We start from the raw sequence: 22,230 nt of genomic DNA, 5'->3' as shown, positions 1-22,230 counted from the left end.
CAGCTGGACAGCCACCTGTCGGGTATGCTTTAAGTTGGATTCCTGCATTGAGCAGGGGGCTGGACTGGATGGCCTTCTAGGCCCCTTCCAACTCTACTATTCTATGATTCCATGAGCAGCCAACCTGGTGCCCTTCAGGTGGTTTAGATTGCATGCAAAGTATGGCTTAGGCCAGGGTGGGCAGAAGGTAGAATGGGATAGAGCTCAGCATGGTTTAACAATAGCACCAACAAAAAGGCTCCCCCCACTCCTAAATTAGTTAGTGAATGAACAAGAATGCGGGCCGTGGGAACCAAGAGTAATTTGTGTGCGAAAGGGTCGAGATCAGTTTTGTTCCAGAAACCAAATCCCCAGGCTGAGGATAGGCTAAGAGACACCTTGAACCTTAATTCTAAGCATACAGAAATCCTGTAGGACCGTAGCTCAGTGGTGGAGTGTCTGCTTTGCATGCGGAAGGTCCCTGGTTCAATCCCTGGCATTTCCAGGTGTGACTAAGAACGTTCCCTGCCTGAAACCCTGGAGAGTTGATCCCAGTCAGTGTGTAAGATGAAACTGAGCTAGACAGAGCGATGGTCTGATTCGGTATAAGGCAGCTTCCTATGTTCCCCTGTGCCAGCATCTAGCGCCAGTTGGTGGATCTGCAGTTTCCAGTAAAACAAAACAACAAGCATAGTAGATCCATGAAACCTGAAGTCTGCCCACTCCGGACTTAGACTGCATTGGGACCTCGACTCCTTTCAGGAAACTAAAGCTGCAGTCCTCCTCACCCCATTTACATGAGAATAAGGCCCATTGAATTTAATAGGACTTCTGAATAGACATGGTCAGGATTGTACAGTTAGGGTGTTCAGCACACTTTTTTCTCTTTCCTGTTGTCAAGATGTGCTATATATATTTGTTACTGGAAAGAAATCCCATGTTTCTTTGCCAAAGGTGAGTCAAAGACCGAACTAGATATGACTTTAATCCTGTAGTTTGCTATTGTATAGGATCCCCCCCATAAGAACCTAAGAAGAGCCCTGCTGGATCAGGCCAGAGGCCCATCTATTCCAGCATCCTGCTCTTACTGTGGCTAACCAGATGCCTATGGAAAGTCTGCAAGCAGGACCTGAGTGCAATAGCACTCTCCCTTCCTGCGGTTCCCTGTAACTGGTAAATAATAATAATAATAATAAATTTAATTTCTTCGTCGCCTATCTGGCCAATGGCCACTCTAGGCGACTTACAAAATTATTAAAATACAATTAATAAAATACAGTAATACAATAAATACAATAGATCTACAACAACAATATTAAAACTGGGTATAGTTTAATAAGCTGATCTGGATCAGGACTATGGTGTAGTAGAGGGAAAGGTTTTTTTACCCCATGCCACTGCAGCCCCTGTCTGGCTTGCCCCCGCCCCCTGCACCAGCTGCACAGTGCCAAACGACATGGCAATAGTCACATATAGTTTGGTCCTGGAATGCAATTCTAAAAACAAGAATAAGCATAGGCACAGCAGCAATAAAACAGCAGAATGAAGTACAGCAGGAATGACATATCAAAAACATCAGCCCATTGTCTAGAAGATCGCTTCTCAATCGTCCCAGAGTGCAGGACACAGAATAATGGGCTCAGATTTCGACTGAATATCAGGAAAAAAGGCCTAACTGTTAGAGCGGTATAACAATGGAACCAATGACCTAGGGAGGTGGTGGGCTCTCCAACACTGGAGGCCTTCAAGAGGCAGCTAGACAGCCACCTGTCAGGGATACTTTAAGTTGGGTTCCTGCATTGAGCAGGGGGGGTTGAAGTCGATGGGGTTATAGGCCCCTTCCAACGCTACTATTCTATGATTCCACGAGCAGCCAACCTGGTGCCCTTCAGGTGGTTTAGATTGCAACTCCCATCAGCTCTGCTCGACACAGCTGTGTCGGCATTGAAGCATCTGGAGGACATCAGGATGGCAAAGGGTGCTCTAGCACACTGTTCTTCAACCTTGGGTCCCCAAGTGTTGCTGGACTACAATGGCCATGAGGCCATTGGCTAAGCTGGCTGGGATTGATGGGAGTTGGAGTCCATCAACATCTGGGGACCAAAGGTTGACCGAACAGTGCTCTGGAGGCTGTAAAATGCCAATTGGAATAAAACAATCTTAAGACCCTACTTAAAAGCCAGGCAAAGGAGGAGCCAAACAAACTTCTCCAGGGAGACTGTTTCATATATTCAAGCACCGCAAGTGAAAAAGCCCCCTCTTTCTCATCTTCACCATTTGCCCCTTCACTGGCCTCAGAAACCATGAGAAGATTCTGAGCTTGTTCACCCAGGTGGAGGTGATTCTTCAAAGATGCTGGTCTCAGGCCATTTATGGCACTAGTGCCATCAGAGTAGGACTTGGGGGCAGAAGCCCAGGGCTCCACTCAGCAGAATGAGCAGGAGGAACGCAGCAGGGCTGGCGTACCACATTTTGTAGGAAGTGAAGAAATATGTGTTACCATCACAAGAGCCCTTAAACAATTCTCTCTTAAATTAACCAGCTGCACGCCTGATTAGGTCTTTAAAAATTGAACCAGGAAACAAATAGCCAGTGGAGCTTGTACAAAATTGGTTTAACATGGTCCACCCTGAAAGTTCTGGACTGTCTTCAAGAGTAGGTCTATATAATGCACATGGCAGTAATCCACCCTAGAAGTGACTAGAGCATGGACAATCGAGGCTAGGTCTGATTTCTCCAGGGAATAATCCAGTACCAATAATGACCTTACCGCTGGTCACACTTGAGGCATGTGATTGTGCAACTCATTGTCCCAGGCTACTTTGTGGATCATCTCGCAAGTGTTTGGCTATGAATGTGTGAAAAAGACCACAGAACTTTCCCGGGATAAAACTGCCTCTAAATACTGGCCTTTGAGGCATTTGCAGCCAACAGAGCCTGTCTTGCACAAAGTGACAAGACCAGGCTGTTTTGCTGTTGAGGCTAGAAGCAATGACAGGCTGTTACTCAAACAGACCTCCACAAAAAGGAAGCTCTGCCCTTCCTGCTGATCTTGGCTCTATGTCTCACTGTGTTCCCAGTAATTTCTAGCAGTGGCCATTCTGAGCAGTACCATAGGAAGACAGAGGTGTTATATTTGTACATTTATTTTTGCTGTGGGGACGAAGAGGGATAGCTTTAAGGAGCAGATTAGAATCCCTTGAATCTAGGTATAACTGTATGTCTTTGGCAGGACATGCCACTAGGCCTCGTGGATGTGGCCTGCTCATTGCACTTTTCTTGTTCCCATAGTATGAGCTCCCATAATATTTGCTTAATTCTTCCCCGTGCCTTTTGCTGAATCTTGGAGGCCATGATAGGTATGTGCCAGGAAAGAAAAAAAGAAAACAAGATTTTAGGTTGCCTTTTAATCAGCTTTGCCTCTCAGGGTAAGGTTAGTTATAAACAGTGGTGCTGTCAGGGCAGGACTTTGGGGCAAAAGGCCAGGACCCCACTCAGCAGAATGGGCAGTGGGCCCCTGAACACTGCTGGATTGGCTTACCACATTTTGAGGTAAGTGACGCAGTATTACAGGAGTGGGGAATCTTTTTCAGCCTGAGGGCCACATTCCCTTCTGGGCAACCTTCTGGGGACCACATGCCAATGATTGGCACAGCCAGAGACAAGAATGGGTAGAGCAATGAATGTCAATTTTTACGTTTGTACACTAGGCTAGTTTACTCACTCGCTCACTCACTCTATTCTCCACCTGGGAAGCAAGAGGCATTATAGGAATACCCCGCTATACGGACCTTCACTTTACGGACACTCGCGAGTATGGACATATTTACAGTAGCACCATTCCCCTGTTTACGTACGCTCGCTTCGCAAGAACGGACACTTAACGGCATGACGCCACCGCCCGATCAGTTTCCAACGACAAACATTTTCTTAAAATAAGGCCTACTGTGTTTATTTTAGTTATAAATGCATTATGTACATCAGTGATGCCCATATATGACGATTGCAGTGCAGTATATGCATCGATAAGTGAAAAAAGGCAGTGCTTCACTTTAAGTACATTTTCGGTTTACGTACTCGCTCTGGACCCATTGCGTACGTTAATGCGGGGTATTCCTGTATCAGAGTTCAAAGACACATTGGGTGTGTGGCCTGGGGAAAGTCATGAGGGCTAGATAGAGAGGCTTGGAGAGCCACATTCAGTTCCTAGACCAGCCTTTCCCAACTAGTGGGCCACCAGATGTTGTTGGAGCACAACTCCCATCAGACTCAGCCAGCATTGCCAATGGTCAGGAAAGATGGGAATTGTGGCCCACTAGTTGGGAAAGGCTGTCTTAGACATTACCATCTAAAAAAGGGAGACCCCCCCTCCCAATAAGACCATTAAGTTCAAAGTCTCTAACAAACCACTACAGTAGGGCCCCGCTTATATGGTGGGTTAGGGAACAGGCCCCCGCCCTAAAGCAGAAATCGCCGTAAAGCGGAACCCATTGACTTTAATGGGTTGCGTTGCGCGAAAATGCTGCAAAACGGCAAAATTGGCTTTAAAACGGGGAATTCCCCCTGATTGAAAGTCGCCGCATCAGCGGAACATCGGAAAGTGGAATGCCATAAAGCGGGGCCCTACTGTACTTGTATCATGTTATGTGCACTTTCAGTTTCATTTTGCTGTTCTCAAGAACACTTTATATGCCTTGTGTGAACCCTGCCCAGGCCCATGTGACTGTGGGCGGGGCCAGCCATAGGGCACGTTGTACTTTGACCAGTCCCATGCACTGGGGGGCAGGTAGTCTTTCAACAAGGTCAACAAGGCATTTGGTATGTTTGTTTCTCTCCGTCACAAACAGGGAAGGGAAAGTTGATAAGAGGCTATGGTGAGCCTTCGTGATGCACCTTACGGCATTGTTGCCATAGTGCCAGTTTAAAAATAGGGTTGTTGAGTGGCTGAAGTTTTGTATTTAAAAACAAAAAGAACAATATTAAAAGGCATTTGCAGCCTTTAAATCTGTGCAGAAGCACTTTTTCAAAATCCTTGGGATCAGATCAGAAGAATTTGCCCATGTGACTCCTTTATCATGAAAATAGCAGTCTAATACTATAGCACTGTCTTGGTGAATTTGTTGTTGCGTGGTTTCAGTTAATGTCGGGGCAAGGAGCTTTTTTAGTGGCAGGAAAACATGTTGTGGAACCCTGTAAGAAATCACTTCTCAAACTTTTATCTGTTGAGAAATAATGTTCCTTTATTTCCTGGATCACAGACCATCTTCCTAAGAGAGGTCACATCCATACCATATATTTAAAGCACACTTATACCACTTTAACAGTCATGGCTTTCCCAAAAGTATCCTAGGAAATGTAGTTTACCCCTCACTGAGCTAGAATTCCTAGCACCCTTAACAAACTACAGTTTCCAGGATTCTTTTTGAGGGGGACAGAACCAATCCCTGCGGGACCCCATACTGGAGGACCCATGGAGCTGAGCAATGCTCCCCAAGAACTACCTTCTGGAGCCGGCCATCCAAATATGAATGGAACCACTGCAATGCAGTGCCCTTAACACCCAACTCAGACAGTTGCCCCAGAAGCATACCATGGTTGATGGTGTACAAAGCCGGTGAAAGATCAAGGAAAATCAACAGAGTCACACACACACGGTCTCCTGACATTTCATTGTACAGGGCAACCAAGGCAGTTTGCATACCAAACTCTCTAACTCACCTCTAACATACCCTAAGAAGGGAGACTGCAGGGGCCTTGAAGTTCTCCATCAGCAGTTAGCACCTGGACAGCAGACTGAGCAGGCACACACAGCTCACCTGGTCACAGTCTTTCCCACTATGCTCAGATGCTTTATAGTTCTATTTAGAGTATAACCCTTATTTCTATATTTGTAGCTATATGTATAAATTAGCATATGCAAATCTTATGCAAATACATCTTCTTATTTTAACACTGTGAAAGTGGCCACCCTCTTGACACTAGATATTTGACTGTCACGTCAAATGGCTGGTTTGCATGCTCTTTAGATAGATAGATAGATAGATAGATAGATTTTCATTATTTTCAAACACAAAAATGAAATAATTTGTATGGTATCAAAAAACAGAGAATACAGAATACATGCAATGTGTTTTCCCTGTACCTTAAAAACAGAATATTGCCCCACTAATAACCATAAGTGGGATCAAAAAGGAAAAAAAACATTCAGCATGTTCTAGCAAGCTGAGCCTTTCTTCAGGATATTCCATTCTGCCCCCCCCCCTTCTGGTATTCAGTTGTTGTTTTTAACTTGACATTAATTATTCTATGGCTACTATGCTTAATCCTCAATGGACTCTTTTTTTTGGGGGGGGAAGCTTAAATTTGTGGGTTTTTTGTACACTTGCACACTTTGGGGTTCCCCTGAGCCTGCCAAACCTACCCTGTTGTTTCTTAGTAGCCCCATTTTGGCTCAAATCCTGTTGGCACTTAGCCACCTATGTTTACTATTAGAGTGATTATATTTATACTCCACCCTGATAGGCTTGCAGTCTTTTTACTGAAGACTAGACATCTTCATTTATCCACACCACTCATACCAAGAGTGCATTACTCTTTCATCTGTGCAATCACTATCATCTTTATTATTATTTATTAAATGTATATCCCTCCCTTCCTCTCAAAGAAGCCCAGGCAGCAAACACACAAGCAATAAAACAATTGAAATACCTAAACATATCCAAAAACATCCAGGAACAATTCCAGTACAGATGCTGACTGGGAAAGACTTATATTTAAAAGGCTTGTTGGAAGAGAAAGGGGCCGAAAAGACAACCAGGATGGTGCCTGTCTTAATATTTAACTGGAGGAAATTCCAAAGGTTAGGCGCCATAACACTGAAGGCCTGATTCCTATATTGTGCAGAATGAATCTCATGATCAGATGGTATCTGGAGGAGACCCTCACCTGCAGAGTGGTGTTCAGTTGGGTATAGAAGAGATGAAACAGTATTTTAGGTATCTTATCCTCACTCAGTGCTTGTCTCCAAAATGCTGGAAGAGCAGCAGGGAGGCAGGAGTAGGGCACTGCTGGGTCCTGAGGAGCTAGTTTGATGGGCCCTTCAACCATCCATGGGCCCTGGCAGCTACCCATCTTTCCTGATTTCTGGCACCAGATGGGAGATGGGGATGCTAGTGTTCAGGAAAGACAGGAAAAACAACCTGGCTGCCTATTAGGATCTCCTGCACATTCTTGGATTGTGTGGTGGAAGGTGAACTATGCTTTAAACACAGGCCAGTCTATATAGTTCACATATCTCTGCTTCCTACAGCTTGTCTGAATTCATATTAGCATGCTGTGCTCCATTCTCACGGGCTATGAAGCTGGTTTCGATTCAAACTGGCCAGTCTTCTTAAAGCTGCATCCCAATGGCGGGTGGGGTCAGAAGCAAAGAGGGAGGGTCAAAAATCGGTGAGGGGCAAAATTTACTGTACGTATTTTACTTCAATTTCCTTTATGTAAAATACATAAAATGTACATAAAAAAGTTAACGTGTACGTCTAACCCTGGGAAAGTGCCGAGTGTAGTGGAGCAGATCAAAATAACTGATGGGTGACATCAAATGATGTCACATGATTGATGGATGAGCAAGAGTTTGCTAGAAATGGCCTCAGAGGCCATTTGGAGGTTGAATCAAGCCCACAGGCCCCTTAATCCGTTATTTCTGAGAAAGCAGTGGCCACTAACTATATGGCTGTTTTGGAACTGCCAGCTGATAGGCACCTGGATGATCCCAAATTCATGATCCTCCACCAAACAGCAGGTGTTCTTCAAAGCTCTGGTGACAGACCAGTGACTAAGATATGAAGCATTTCCAGGTCATGACAGTCACTTGAATATGTTACAGATATCCTCCTTCGATTTTATAATACACCGAATGTCATTTTGCAATGTGAAACCTTTTTTCTCAGCTGCCTTGCTCCCAGATGGATTGATGGTTATTTATCATTTTATTTATTTATCTGTTTATTAGATTTATATCCCACCCTTCCTCCCAGCAGGAGCCCAGGGCGGCAAACAAAAGCACTAAAAACACTCTAAAACATAATAAAAACAGACTTTGAAATATATTAAAACAAAACATAAAAAAACTTTAAAAAAAAGATATTTAAAAACATCTTTTTTAAAAAAAGCTTTAAAAATGCATGAAAAAACGCATGTTCTAATCTAGGGTAAAGAAACCCAGTTTTATGGTAGCATAAAGACTGACAAATGTGCTGTGGCATAAGCTTTATGACATGACTAAATTAAATCTACTTTGAGTTTGACTTAGTCCAACCTTCACCATCCTGGTGCCCTGCAGATGTTTTGAGCTGGTAGCTCCCATCGGCCCCAGGCAGAATGGCTGATGGAATTTGCATCCCAGAATATCTGGAGGGTACCAGGCTTATTTTTAATTTTTATTATTCCATTTATATCCCACCTTTACTTCAAGGATCTCAAGGTAGCTTACAAACATGGTTCTCCCCCTCCTAATTTGATCCTCACAACAACCTTGTGAGGTAGGTTAGGCTGAGAGACAGTGACTGGCCCAAGGTCACCCAGTGAGCTTCATGACTGAGTGGGGATTTGAACCCTCATCTCCCAGGTCTTAGTCTGACACTTACTACTATACCACACTGACTGTTGGTGAAGGCTGGTTTAGTCAGATAGCACCTTTAGACTTTAAGATGCCACAAGGCTCTTTGTTGTTTTTACTGCAAGAGAGTAACACAGCTACCCCACTGCAAATAATTTTATTTAGAAATTTTATAGAAAATTTATAAGCCACTTCATCAAGAAGGTCTCCAAGTAGGGTACAACTGAAATTGTAAATATAATACAGCTAAAATTCACAAAACAATTGAAAAACTTGCTTCCAACAATCGTCATTAAAACACACATAAAATGGGCAAAACTTTAAAAGTAAGTACAGTATATCTAAAAGGAACCTTAGGAGGTCGCTAAGAGGGGCAGATTGTATTTGACTTTCCTGCATAAGGATGCCCCACCTGTACAAAGCTATTCTATATAATAATTATTATATATTTGTAGCCAACCCTGAAACATGGATGCCTCTACAGCAGATTTTAGTTGGACACTCTCAAAACCTCAGAGGAAAGGGAGGATTGCAAACATAATAAGAGTCCCAGAACAAATAAACCTCCCCTCCGAACCTTTACAAGCGAGCAGCGGCTCTTAAAAGCTACAGCAACTGCTCTGAGAGAGAGAGAGAGAGAGAGAGGAGGAGGAGAATGGCTTATCTAAACTGCCAGTGTAGAAGGATCTGTGTGGGTGCTCTGTGATGCCCTTTGGCAGCAAGATGTGTGGATATAAATCATTTTGGATGGAAACAGCCCTCTGAAACGTGACACTTCCCTGTAATATAAGGGTGCCGGAGCTGCAAAGTTCTGCTTTCATCAGCTTCTGTTTCCCCACCTCTCAAGTCTTTTTAAAACTGCCCCTGTGCACCAAATCTGCACATTTTGGTACCCAAGGCATCCCTGAGGGTCTGGCAACAGCAACAGCAACCACGTTTCTCGAGCAGTCTTGCTGACGACACTGATGATGCAGGTGCACTGGGGAGAGAAGTCCATTTTTCAGCCATTTATGGTGAAGCTGGGTTAAAACCACAGCAAGCATGTTTTGCTGAGGAAGGGGGAGCAAAAGAGGTAGGTGAACAGATTTTTTTAAAAAAATGTTCTCCAGTGCTTGAAGGACCTTCTGGGTAGGAGGGAGAAAGAGGGAGGTGGAGGTGGGGGTGGGAGAGGCTAGGAAACCAGTTGCAAAAAGGTGGAGAATAAAATGAAAAGGAATCAAGACTGACAAGCAAACCTTTTAATCTGATTTGGACATGTAATTGCCTTGAATGATGCTTGGTGGTGAAATGGTCTTTGCTGAATTGGAAATTGATCTGAAAAGGAACCCCCTCAGGAGATGAATGTTCATTGTTAGCTAATCAAGCGCTGAGTTTTCGAGATTAGCTAGAACTAATAGAGGAAGCTCCTTTGCTTGAGACGTTGCTGCTTTTATTCAGAGCCAGGCTCTTAGTTATAGGGAAATGTTTTTGGGTGTGTGTGTGTGTGTGTGTTTGTATAGATAGATATATGCATTTATTTTTCAGTCTTGTGGCTGAGACAGGAGGCCGGTTACCTGGGCAACAGTCAAATCGGGCCTGGTTTCTCTGCAACGGGATGCTTTGTGGCTATGCAGTCTCCATGAGCTCTTCTTTCCTATGAATAACAGGTCAAAGTACAAGAAGATAAGGCCCTTGTTGCCAGAGCTGGCACCTGCTTTTAAAGGGGTTAACAAGCACTCAGGCCCAGCAGGCTGCTTCCAAATATCAGTGGCTCAGAGAAAGAGAACCACTGTCTATAAATTTGAATCAGATGTAGCCCAAAGAATGGAATGTATGTGTGCTGGAAGTAAGTGTGTGTGTCTGTGTTACATATGTAATGCAGAATCAGGGCTGGCTTACTTGCGGCCCTTTGGAAGATGTTGCTGTGCTATAACTCCAACATCCCTAACCATTGGAAATACTGGCTGGCACTGGTGGGAGTTATACTCTGAAACATGTGGAGGGCACCAGGTGGAGGAAGACTGATTTGGAACCTCACCCCTATGCCCACTTTCCATCCCCTGTTAACAGGTGTGGATGAGTAGGTTGTGCAGAGGAGAAGGGCCGTAACTCAGTGGCAGAGCATCGGCTTTGCATGCAGAAGGTTCCAGGTTCAATCTCCGGCATCTCCAGGTAGGGCTGGGAGAGACCCCTGCCTGAATCCCTGGAGAGCCGCTGCCAGTCAGTGAAGACAATATTGAGCAAGATGGACTAATGGTCTGACTTAGTATAAGGCAGCTTCCTATGTTTCAGGAAGGCTCCATCTGCACTGTACCTTTAAGCATTGTTATACCACTTTTAAACAGTTATGGCTTTCCCCAAAGAATCCTGGGAACTGTGGTTTGCTAGGGGTTGCTGAGAGTTGTTATTCCCCCTCACTGAGCTATAATTTCCAGAGTGGTTTAACAATCCGTCCCTCTTCCTAGGGAACTCTGGGGACAGCAGCTTCAGTACTTTTGTTGTCTGAGTGATTCAAGGATTGTACATACCTGCCATTGTAAAGCGTGTCTTAAAAAAAAAAGTTAAGATGTCTGAAGGCACCACTTTGCTGAAGCTTAGCAGGTCTGGGTTTAGTCTGCGTGGATGGGAGACCGCTTGGAAACCACATGTATGCCACATTGGGTTCTATGATGAAAGAAAGATGAGATAGAAATGTAATAAATAAAGAAATGACAGTAAGGATGATGATACAGTAGGGCCCCACTCATACGGCGGATTAAGTTCCGGACCCCCGCCGAAAAGCAAAAACCGCTGAAAAGAGGAACTCACTGAATAGACTGGTGCGTGACGACCGAAAAGCGCCGTAAAAGCAGAACTAGCGCCGTATGAGTGGGGCTTTAATCTAATTGAGACCGCTGTATTAGTGAAGCGCCGTAAAGCAAAGCGCTTTAAAGCGGGGCCCTACTTGTAATGAAAGAGCTACAGGTTATTGAGACCTAGCTCCCTGGCTGACAGCATATTGAAAACCTTATTGAAATCCTGATCCGTGTCATGTAGTATATATGAGCCGTATGCTACCTCCAGATCAGAGACTGTAGTGGTCACATCCACACCTTACAACATTCCTATACCACTTTAGCAGTCATAGCTTCTCCTAAAGCATCCTGTGTATTGTTAAGGGTCTCCTATCAACTCTCAGTGGCCTTAACAAAGTACAGGTCCCAGGATTGTTGCGGGGGAGCCATGACTGTTAAAGTGGTATACGAGTGCTTTACATGTATGGTACGGATGTGACCAGTATGCCATTGAATACCAATTGCTGTGGAACAACAGAGAGAGGGTTAGATCCCATTCACACCATACATTTATTTCACTATTATTCTACTTCAAACTGTCATGGCTTCCGTAAAAGAATCCTGGGAACTGTAGTTTTTAAGGGCGCTGAGAATTACCTGGAGACCCCTATTCCCCTCACATAGCTACAATTCTCAGAGTTCCCTGGGAAGAGGGATGGGTTGTTAACCCACTCTGGCAATTGGTAGCCCTGTGAGGAGAACAGGGGTCTCCTGACAACTCTTTTCCCTTTTCTCCCCCACAGGAGGAAGTGTGTCTTTTAAAGAAATAAAATAAAATAAAATGCTGCTTGTTGCCTTATCATGCTGTCTAGAAAAAAAATATTTCAGAACTATTGTTTTCATTCATATGCAAATATACGCAGATATTATTGATGCATTATTTGATTAAAGCTCATACAGTTCAGCTGAGATTTCTTTGATCGAGTGACCGTCCTGATAAAATTGAGTTGAGAGAAAGGGGTGCCTATTACTTCCCCTTCCAATTCCTTTTGTTTTCTTTGTTTTCTAAACTGCTCTTCAGACAAATAAAATCTCTTAAAGTCACAGGCTAAAAATTAGTATCAAAGCTGAAAGGAAAAACAAAGCATAGACTGTACAAAGCAAGATAGAGGTGAGTGAGAATATGGGGCTAGCCCTGCTTTCTGGGTGACAAGCATATGCTGGAGCCCTGTGCATGTGTATCTGTAATCGTGTAGCCCTTTTATGGAAGTGCCGTCGCTCAGAGGCAGAGAATCTGCTGTACATGCAGAAGGTCCGAGGTTCAATCCCCGGCATCTCTGGGTAGGGCTGGGAAAGCTCCCTGCTGGAACCTTTGGAGAGCCACTGCCAGCCATTGTCAACCATAGATGAGCTGAGAGGTTTAACTCACCATGAGACAGCTTCCTATGTTTATTATTTATTTATTCAAAGTATTTATGAGCCGCACTCGTCATGGAGTATATCAATATTGCCCTTAGACTGAAGCTGAACCGGTAGGACCTGGGGTATGGCTGGCACACACAGTGGCATCTAGGGGGTGTGCCCAGTGGCATCCAAGGAGGCCAGAACTTAGACTAGACATTCTTGCTAATTTTCATTCATTTATTTCCAAAACCTTATAGACTGCTTTTCGTTTCTGAATCTCAAAGCAGTTCACAATACACTTTTTAAAAAAACCGTTTAAACCACACATATGACTAAAGAATTGACTTTAAGTGCTTCTGAAATATCGTGTGAAACCGAGCCAATGAATAACTCACAGGACAGAGTTCCAAAGCTCCAGGGCAATAACTGAATTTCTACCTACATAGGGAGGCATTCTTTGTGTTTTTGAGAGTCCCAGCTGTGGAACAATGACTGTAGATCACGGGTGGGGGACCTTTTTGGCTCCATGGACCAGATCCTTACCAGGATTGGCTTCACTAGCCGAATTTGACTGGTGGGCTGTCAACGTGACAGATGTACCAGTTGACTGATGTGGGTTGCCACTCCCACCTGCTACAATCTCTTGTGCCGGGATTATTTACAGCAGTGTTTTTCAACCTTGGGTCCCCAGATGTTGTTGGACTACAATTCCCATCATCCCCAGATAGCATGGTCAGCTGTCAGGGATGATGGGAGTTGTAGTCCATCTGATTTACAGTGTAAATGGTGGAGAACCTGACCCAAAGTCACTTTCTCTTCCTCTGCAACACACAGCCGCAAGGGCTGGTTAAGTGCATGCCAGGGCAAGCTCTCCATTTAAGTGCAATGACAGTTAAGCCTAAGAGGCAAGGCTAATGGCCCTCCCTTTAATGAAGAGTGCACCTTTCAGTGCTGTCCAGACCCCTCTGCAATTATTAGGAAATCCATACGAAAAGTGCAATGCTTCCTTGGCAGACAAACGGGTGTTGGAAGTGTTTCCTAAGCTTCAGAAACTGGGCATGTATTGCTGTAAAGCAAATCAAGGCTCACAGCAGGAGGGGACCACTTTTGTGAAATGTTTAGTGCTTAGGCTGAAGTGATATGCTTGGGGGGGGAACAACAGTCTTTGCAGTAGAACAAAAATCTAAATAATATCCACAACGATATTAATTTTAGTATCTCATGAAGAGTAATTGATTGATCGATTGTTGTACTGATAATTTAATTACCAATTTTGTTTATCACACTGAGCACTTTTATAGTGCAAAGAAAGAATTTTATAAAACAAAATAAAAATTGCAATGTATACCGCAACTTGGCTGAGTGATTTGGTTCTTTGTCTGTTGCTTTTAGTCTATAGACAACGGTAAATAAGTATATACATTTTAGCTATGACTGAGTGGATACGAGTGGGGAACCAGTCAGTATTTACCCTATTACAGTCCAGCATAAATGTTACAGGTGACATAATTTTTAGAGACTCTTGTCACAGGTCACAGATTTTTGCTGAACCATATTAGGGTAAATTCTGACTGGTTTTCCTCTGTAGAGAAGTCCATGGGGAAAAGTTCCATCAGGATGCAAACCCAGAGACAGGGAGGCAGGTGGAAGTGACATTGAAATCAAACACTGTTTTCAACATGTGGAACGAAGAGGAGCCTAAACTTCCAAACTTTGCCCATCTTTAGCATGTGTTTTTAAATTTCATTTTTAAAAATGTGTTTTTAAATTTGTATATTTGTTTTTAATGTTTTTAATTGTTGTAAACCACCCAGAGAGCTTTGGCTATGGGGTGGTATACAAATGAATGAATGAATGAATGAAGCAATGCATTGGAGGGGGCTGCCTTTGAAAACTGCTTCAGTTACTGCAGAATGCAGCCAGCCTGTTGACAGGTTCAAGGCGAACAGATCATATAGCACCAATTCTGTTCCAGCTACACCAACCGCCTGTACACTTCCAAGCCCAGTTCAAAGTTGTGGTTTTGACCTTTGAAGCTCTTTATGGCTCAGGACCCCAATACTTACTGGAACATCTCTCCCAATATGAACCTATCCAGAAGACCCTTAGATCTTTGTCTGAGGCCCTTCTCTGGGTTCCTCCTCTGAGAGAGGCTTGGAGAGTGATAACAGGGGAGATGGCTTTCTCAGTTGTGGCTGCCTATTTGTGCAGTGCTCTCCCCAGTGAAGTCTGTCTGGTGCTCTCGCTGACATATTTTTGGCGCCAGGTAGACTTACCTGTTTCTCAGGCCTTTCCTGGACTGACATGATTCTATTCTATTACCAATGTGCTGCCAAAGCTGGCTATGGCTGGGGTAGGGGGAGGCTTTTTTGTGTGTCTGTTGTATGGAAATGTTAGGGTTTCATCTGAAATTTTCTTTTTTTTCCTATGGTATAATGTATTTCTGTTTTAATGTAATTAATTTTTAATAATATAACATTACACTAAATGCATTAATAATATAGGGCCATTTTGTTTTGTTTGTCTTTTTCAATGTTCATTATAGATTTCTGCAATAATTGCCTGTCACAAGCTTTTAGGAGTGTTAGTTACTCTTGCTGTTTGGTTGGTTTTTTTAGCCGTAGTAGGGAAATTCAACATAGCTCAAGTTCCATAAAGATAAAAAAAAAACCAACAACTGAGAAACAAACAATCTTGCTCTAATGAGAAAAATACGGAACTGTTAATTGATATGAGTAGGACTAGAGCTGATGTTTTGCCAACCCAAAGCAAGACCCAGTGATGGAGGCTCCGAAGAGACGAAGTTTGCCAATACAAAATGGAAGTAGAACTAGAAGATTTCAAGGAATATATCTAGGTTGTTTTCTGTTCCATGCTGGCTGTGTTTGCACATAACACTAAACCATGGCTTATCATTATGAGGATGAGGCTATGTGAGCCTCCTCTGGCACAGCTTTGTGGGTTTAGAAGGTTCCACTTCATGTTTAGACAAGTCACAGCTTGTTATGATGTCCGAACTTAGACAAATTGCTGTAAGTCTCAACTATGGTTAATGGAAGCAAGCCAATGTCAAACCATGGCTTGTTTCCACTAACAATAGTTAACATTCACCAGTTTAGGGTTCAGACGTCTCCTAAACTGCAGTTAATGTAAAAAAAAAATGCTACCAATCTTGTCCTGGCCAGCCATTGTCTTCTTTCTAGGATGGAGCTGGCTATGTTAGGGAATGCATTTGCTAGTAGAAAGCACAAGTGGTCTTCCTCATGGGAAATTATTCCTCAAGCACATGGAGCTAGAAAGGTCGATCTAGATTTTAGAAATGGTAAGGTGTGTTTCAGGACTGTGTACAGTGGAAGGTTGTTTGCCGAACAAAGCCATGTGCGCAGTAATTATAGGAACATAGGAAGCTGCGTTATACAGAGACAGACTGTTGGTCGATCTAGCTCAGTATTGTCTACGCTGATTGGCAGCAGCTTTCCACAGTTTCAGGCACGGGTCTCATCCAGCCCTACCCAGAGAGACCTAGGATTGAACCTGGGACCTTCTGCATGAAAGACAGATGCTTTTTGATTGAGCTGCGCCTATGGGCCTTCCCAATGTCATTAGTAATATTAGTGAGAGAGCCTGTCTAGACATTTCTTCAAAAGAAGGTATTTGGTGATGGCTCCCTCGATGGATGGATGGATGGATGGAAGGTAGGTAGGTAGGTAGGTCCTGTCCTTCCTCTTGAAGGAGCCCAGGGCAGCAAAACAGAAATAATGGGTTGTATTCAACTAAATCCTACTCAGAGTAGACCCATTTAAAGTAATGAACCTGTTAGTCATGTCTATTAACTTCAGTGGGTTGTATTCTCTCATTATTGTTTGAAACTAAGTATAGATATATAAACTTCAATGGGACCAGCACTGAATACCACCCAAACATTAAAAAAATCTTTAAAAAAGAAGTAAAAAACATCCACTCAGCCAGTAATCTCAAGGTTGCCAGAGTGTCTTTCAGTCATCAAATGTCTGGGTAAATAGGAATTTTTTCAAATCCTCCCAAAAGTCAATAATGAGGGAGAGAGGTGCACCTAACAAGGAAGGGCATTCTACAAATGAGAAATCGCTGTTGAAAAGGCCTTTTAACCCCCAGTTACACATGATAAGACTTCCTTAAATATAAGTTGCATGTATATGTCACTGTGAATGTGAGAAATTTGTAAATGGGCAACTTCACATTGCCTTGACAGATCTTATAAAAACACTGTCAGTAAACCTTGCCTGGTTGAGGCCTGCCCTGCCGTAGGGCTAAGAAGAATTTCCCTGCAGAACCCTTGGCATTTTTCATTTTGCTGGAGCACGGTTTCCTCTATAATCAGAAATAAATCAATAACTTCTGGCATACTCAGCCCGTGGGAAGCTGACACACATTTCAGATGTAGCGTTGGCGTGGTCTGCAAGAAAGCAAGTGATTCACTGTGGGGAGATTTCCTAGCAGAAATCCTGTCGTGGTTGGAAGCTGGGGTGGCCTAGGATTTTCTAGCCAGGAAGAGGATACGTTTAGATGTCTATATATAAGTCATGGAAAAATGCTTCAGTCTCTTGGGTGAAATTTGTTTGGGACATGGTGTGTGTGTATGTAGGATGCAAGACTGGCAACAAATGGAGTGGGGGAAAGGGATTTGGGGCAGGAAAGGGAATGACAAAAAAAATGAGGTCAGGTTTTGTATTTCTTTAGGGGAGGGCCTGGAGACTTCACAAGGGAGAGCAGAAGCCTCTAGATGACAGTGTTCTTTCCATCTGTGTGCATTTTGAGTCCCACCCCGCTGTGCTGAGATTATTGCAAGGGTTTTGCTGATGTCATTCAATACTCTAGTGGCTTGGGCACACGTCTTGACAAAACAGTCTTGGCGGTTAGGGAAGAAGGGCCATACGATGTTTCTATATTATATACGCCATTCAGAAATTCCACGTGGGTTATGTTCTATTCAGTCCATCCAGAATGCAGAAAGGTCTTGTTAACTTACGGGAGAGAGAGAGAGAGAGGATGTTCTATGGTGGTACCAAGGATTAAATAATATTGCATTGTATTGTTTTGTTTTGTTTTAAAAATAACATACTTTCCTTAACTTTATATGTAATATCAGATGGGCAGTGCAATCTATTCAAAATAAGACATACTCCCAGGAAAGTGAGTGTAGAATTGTTGCCTTAGTGTCAATTTCCAAAGCAATCATTGTGTTAACTATCAAGTAACTTCTTGGTTGATTTCCACTCCGTTATTATCCAGTAGCAATGAGTCAGAATGGGCTGAAAAATAGGAAGGGAAGGGGTAAAAAATGTGAAACAAAGGCAAATATTTGTAGTCCCGTTTTAGAGTTCCCAGCAGAAGTCCACGCATGAGTTGCAGGTAGACTTTTGAGGGGTGGGTGAATGGATAGAAATCAAGGATGCCAAATGAGGCTGACAACAGAGATGAACTCACTATTGTGGGTGACTTTTCGGGGGCGACATGCCAGTGGTGGCTGGTGCAATGGATATGATTTTTATTTTTGTCCAGGAGGCTCTGCACTCCAGCCGTGCAAGATCTCAGAGGTTTCTACCTGTAAATCTCCATCCGGTAAGCAAGAGGCTTTGGGGCCACCTTCCAGGCAAGTAGAAGAACTCAAGGAGCGTGTGGGGCAGGCCCAGTGAAGGGGGTAGCCTGGACAGGGGGGTGTTAGAGTCTTGAGGGCCAAACACAGAGGCCTGGAGGGCCCATTCAGCCCCTAGGACTGATGCTTCCCACCATTATTGTTGTTATTATTAGGTAATGATGATGATAATAATAGAATTTATATACTGTTTTCCATTTCAAGAAGAAATATTAAGAGTAAAACAATGATAAAAATACAACTACTTGAAATTAAAGTATATATTAAAAAACTACGTAACAAAATCCATAATAAAAATATATAATAAACAAGCCCATTAAAACAGCACAACAGTTAAAACAATTAAAACCACTATCAGAGTGGAAGGTTCAAGTCAGGGGATCAGGGAATTTATTTGTATGTATTTATTATTACATTTCTATCCCACCTTTCCTCCAGGAAGCTCAAGGTGGCATACAAGCATGGTTCTCCTCCCTTGATTTTATCCTCACCTGTGAGGTATGTTAGGTGGAGAGACAGTGACTGGTCCAAGGTGACCCTTCATGGCCAAGTGGGGATTTGAACCCTGGTCTCCCAGGTCCCAGTCTAACACTGTAACTACTACACCACACTGTCTCTCAGTGCTTGTTTAATATGTTCATGTTCCACATTTTGCTGGAGAAGTCAAAATACCTAACAACAAATGAAGAAATAGAGTTGCTTATCGTAGTAGAAATATAGTAGTTATAGCCTGTCTCTCATTTTTGGGAGAGGTGTCCAAAATGCCTTCTCCGATGCTGCCCTCTTCCTTCCACCATTGGTTGCTCCTGCTCTTTGGTGCAGGGACCGTTGTCATTGCATCTTGTCAAAGTGCCATGTATGTTGATGGTCCTGTATTACATAAAGACAATTATTTAAAAAAAAAAATCAGGGAAGCAGGACACTGATGGGATTCTCCTCACCATCGGGCAGGGCAATACAGATGGTCTGCCTGTCATGTACATTCCATGGTAAGTTATAGGGGATGGACTGTAGTTCAGTGGTAGAGCACCATGCTTTGCATGCAGAAGGTCCCTCGTTCATATCCAGTTACCAATCTTATATCTTGGATGGCAAGTGATGGGAAAGAGTCTGCCTGAGACCCTGAAGAGCTACTGCCAATCAGCAGAGCCACTGTGGTGCTGTGGTTAGAATGTTGGACTAGGATCTAGGAGACCAGGGTTTGAATCCCCACTCAGCCATGGAGCTCACTGGGTGATTTTAGGCCCCTCCCTCCCTCCCTCCCTCTTTCTCTCTCTCTCTCTCTCTCTCTCTCTCTCTCACACACACACACACAGAGGGGGGGGCTGTTGTGAGGATAAAATGGAAAGGGGAAGAACCATATATATTTCTTAGGGCTCTTTGGAGGAAAGGTGGGATATAAATCTAATAATAAATAAATATATAAACTGGCAGTGCTGGGCCACTAAGGGTGTCTCCAGACCTGTCAGTATTTTGCAGGAGGGATTAAAGCGCATGTCGGGAAATTAAGGTTTGTGCATTTAAAATGGATTAAAGCGCTGTGTCACCCTTTTGCAATAATTCCACAGAATGGAATTCCACAAAAAGAAACAGACTTTTTGCAGTTAGGAAAGTGACATGGAAATGCATTGCAAGGTGTGGGATGAATGAATGATTAACAGGAAGGTGTATAAACATCCCACAAGCAAATCAGGATGAATGTTCATTGTCGTGTAACCTCCCTGCAAACAAATTGGAACAAATGTTCAATAAATACCATATATATATATATAATATATAATATATAACCTTCATATATATATAACCTTCAAGAGAGCTTTGTGCCAGGAAATCAGGATTAATAAATTGTCTGAATCCAGATCTGGCACAAGGAAGCTTCCTATGTTTGCACGCACATACTAATTGGTAAATGGTTGTCTGTACTCAAAATATGAGGACAAAATGGCAGTTGTGTTCGAGCGAGCATCTCTAGTGTTTCTGCTGAGAAAAGCAGAATGGCATCCAGGAGCAAATCCAGGATACTAGAGTTGAGGTCTCTGGAGGGCTGTTGTATATTTCCGCCTCCCCTCACTGTTCGTCAGTGTTACAGAAGCATTTCGTAAAGATAACAGCGCATTGTGCAAGTGTACTTAAGCCCCTCTGGCCCCAAGAGCTGAAATGGAGAGAGAATGAGAGAGAGAGAAAGAGATTGATCTTCCTCCTCTTGTGACTCTTCCACAGTGGGAGTTTAGATTAGCCCTGAAGCTCTAAGCTCCGTCTCAAACAATATCTTCTGGGCATTGGCTATTCCACGTATTTTTGTTCCCTTCCTCCTTTGAACTGCAGTTTTGGCTTTAAAGAAAAACAGTTCTTAATGGAAAAGTATTTTTAAAAGCCTGCACAAAGAACTATGGGCAGGCCTTTTTAAAAGCAAACATTTTTTAAAAAGTTGCAAGGGAGATTGTGGCAGCTGTTTCCAAACGGCCCGGAATCGCCCAGTGTCAGCAGTTCTTCTTGAGCAGAGATCCCGGTCAGATAAGAAAAAGCAGAACTGGAAGTCGGCTTCACGAATGGATTCTGAGGTGTGGGGGCAATTTATGGTGGGGCATGTCGGGGGCCTGGGGTGGCTTGCTGGTACATGCTCCTCTTTTCTTTCAGCCTTTCTTCTTCTTTATTTGATAAGCCAGTCAAGCTAAACAGCCTGTGAATGTGGTGCAGCCCTCTTTCTTCTTTCAGACTCTGTTCCGGCAGAAACACAGCCTGCAAATCAGCAACTGTTCGCTTTTATTCCATGCTTTTCAGAAAACCAAGGAAAGTTTGGGAAAGAAAGTCTCTGGGGGTGGGAGAAGAACGACGGAAATAGGTGTGGAACAGATGCACTAGGTGAAAATTGTGGCCATTCGTTGCAGGATTGCGTTTACAATGTTTGGTTTTATTCTCAATGAATATTGTTTTTAGCTGTTGGTTTTTTGAAGAATGTGATGTACGTGCAATTAGTAGTGTAAAACAAAACCCTGTAAAGCAGTAGCTTTAAAAAGCAAACCATTTTATTTAAAGTACGGCCTTCCCTGGGCCAGGGACCTACTGTCAAAGTGGTCTCTGTCCCACTCAAACTTGCGCCATAGTAACATTTGTCCATGGGTGCAAAAGACTAACATGCCTACCCCTCTGTAATTAATAGTGTGTCATCCTTACTGCTGGTGTCTGTGGAAGATTATTTCGATAGCCCCAAACTACTCTCCTATCATCCCTAAGAGCTGGGGGAGGGCGGAGGAGGAAGCAAGAAATGGACCCCAGATACCTGCTGAGGAGTCTGAAGGGATGGCCAAATGATGGATAGGTAAATAGAAGGCATTACAGGGCAAATGAAGGAAACACTGGGAGGGGTGTCTGACCTTCTGAAGGGGAGCCAGCAAAAAAAAGTGTGGGGGGTCACCCCGATATTCATTACTGTTTGATGTTATGTTATGCTTTTTGCTTTTTTTTTTAACAATGCTTGGTCTTCAGAAAACAGCTAATAGGCAGTGATAATGAGGACATTTATTTATTTATTTATTGCATTTGTATACTGCCCCATAGCCAGTGTGGTGTAGTGGTTAAGGTGCTGGACTACGACCTGGGAGACCAGGGTTTGAATCTCCACACAGCCATGAAGCTCACTGGGTGACCTTGGGCCAGTCACTGCCTCTCAGCCTCAGAGGAAGACAATGGTAAACCACCTCTGAATACCACTTACCATGAAAACCTATTCACAGGGTCACCATAATCGACTTGAAGACAGTCCATATCCATGTATCCATAGCCGAAGCTCTCTGGGCGGTTTACAACAATTAAAAACATTAAAAACCAAATATACAAATTTA

General features: G+C 43.4%; 1 protein-coding gene across 7 annotated transcripts in view; it reads left to right on the top strand.

Moving 5' to 3' along the window:
• The window catches only part of CMIP (c-Maf inducing protein), a 258,040-nt gene that overhangs the window by 164,200 nt on the left and 71,610 nt on the right, over positions 1–22,230 (top strand). For 3 of the 7 annotated variants that reach the window (XM_061594214.1, XM_061594211.1, XM_061594216.1), the window contains one exon: positions 18,295–18,354. The exons of 3 other annotated variants lie outside the window; for them this stretch is intronic. In XM_061594214.1, coding sequence (XP_061450198.1) covers positions 18,295–18,354 — 60 coding nt within the window. Of the gene's footprint in view, positions 1–18,294; positions 18,355–20,845; positions 20,950–22,230 lie in introns of those variants that run through there. One more of the 7 variants, XM_061594215.1, reaches the window with a different exon arrangement.

The sequence above is a fragment of the Rhineura floridana genome, chromosome 13 (assembly GCF_030035675.1).
Source record: "Rhineura floridana isolate rRhiFlo1 chromosome 13, rRhiFlo1.hap2, whole genome shotgun sequence".
Lineage (NCBI taxonomy): Eukaryota > Metazoa > Chordata > Lepidosauria > Squamata > Rhineuridae > Rhineura > Rhineura floridana.
The sequence above is the reverse complement of the archived record's forward strand: the minus strand, read 5'-3'. Positions and strand labels throughout refer to the sequence as shown.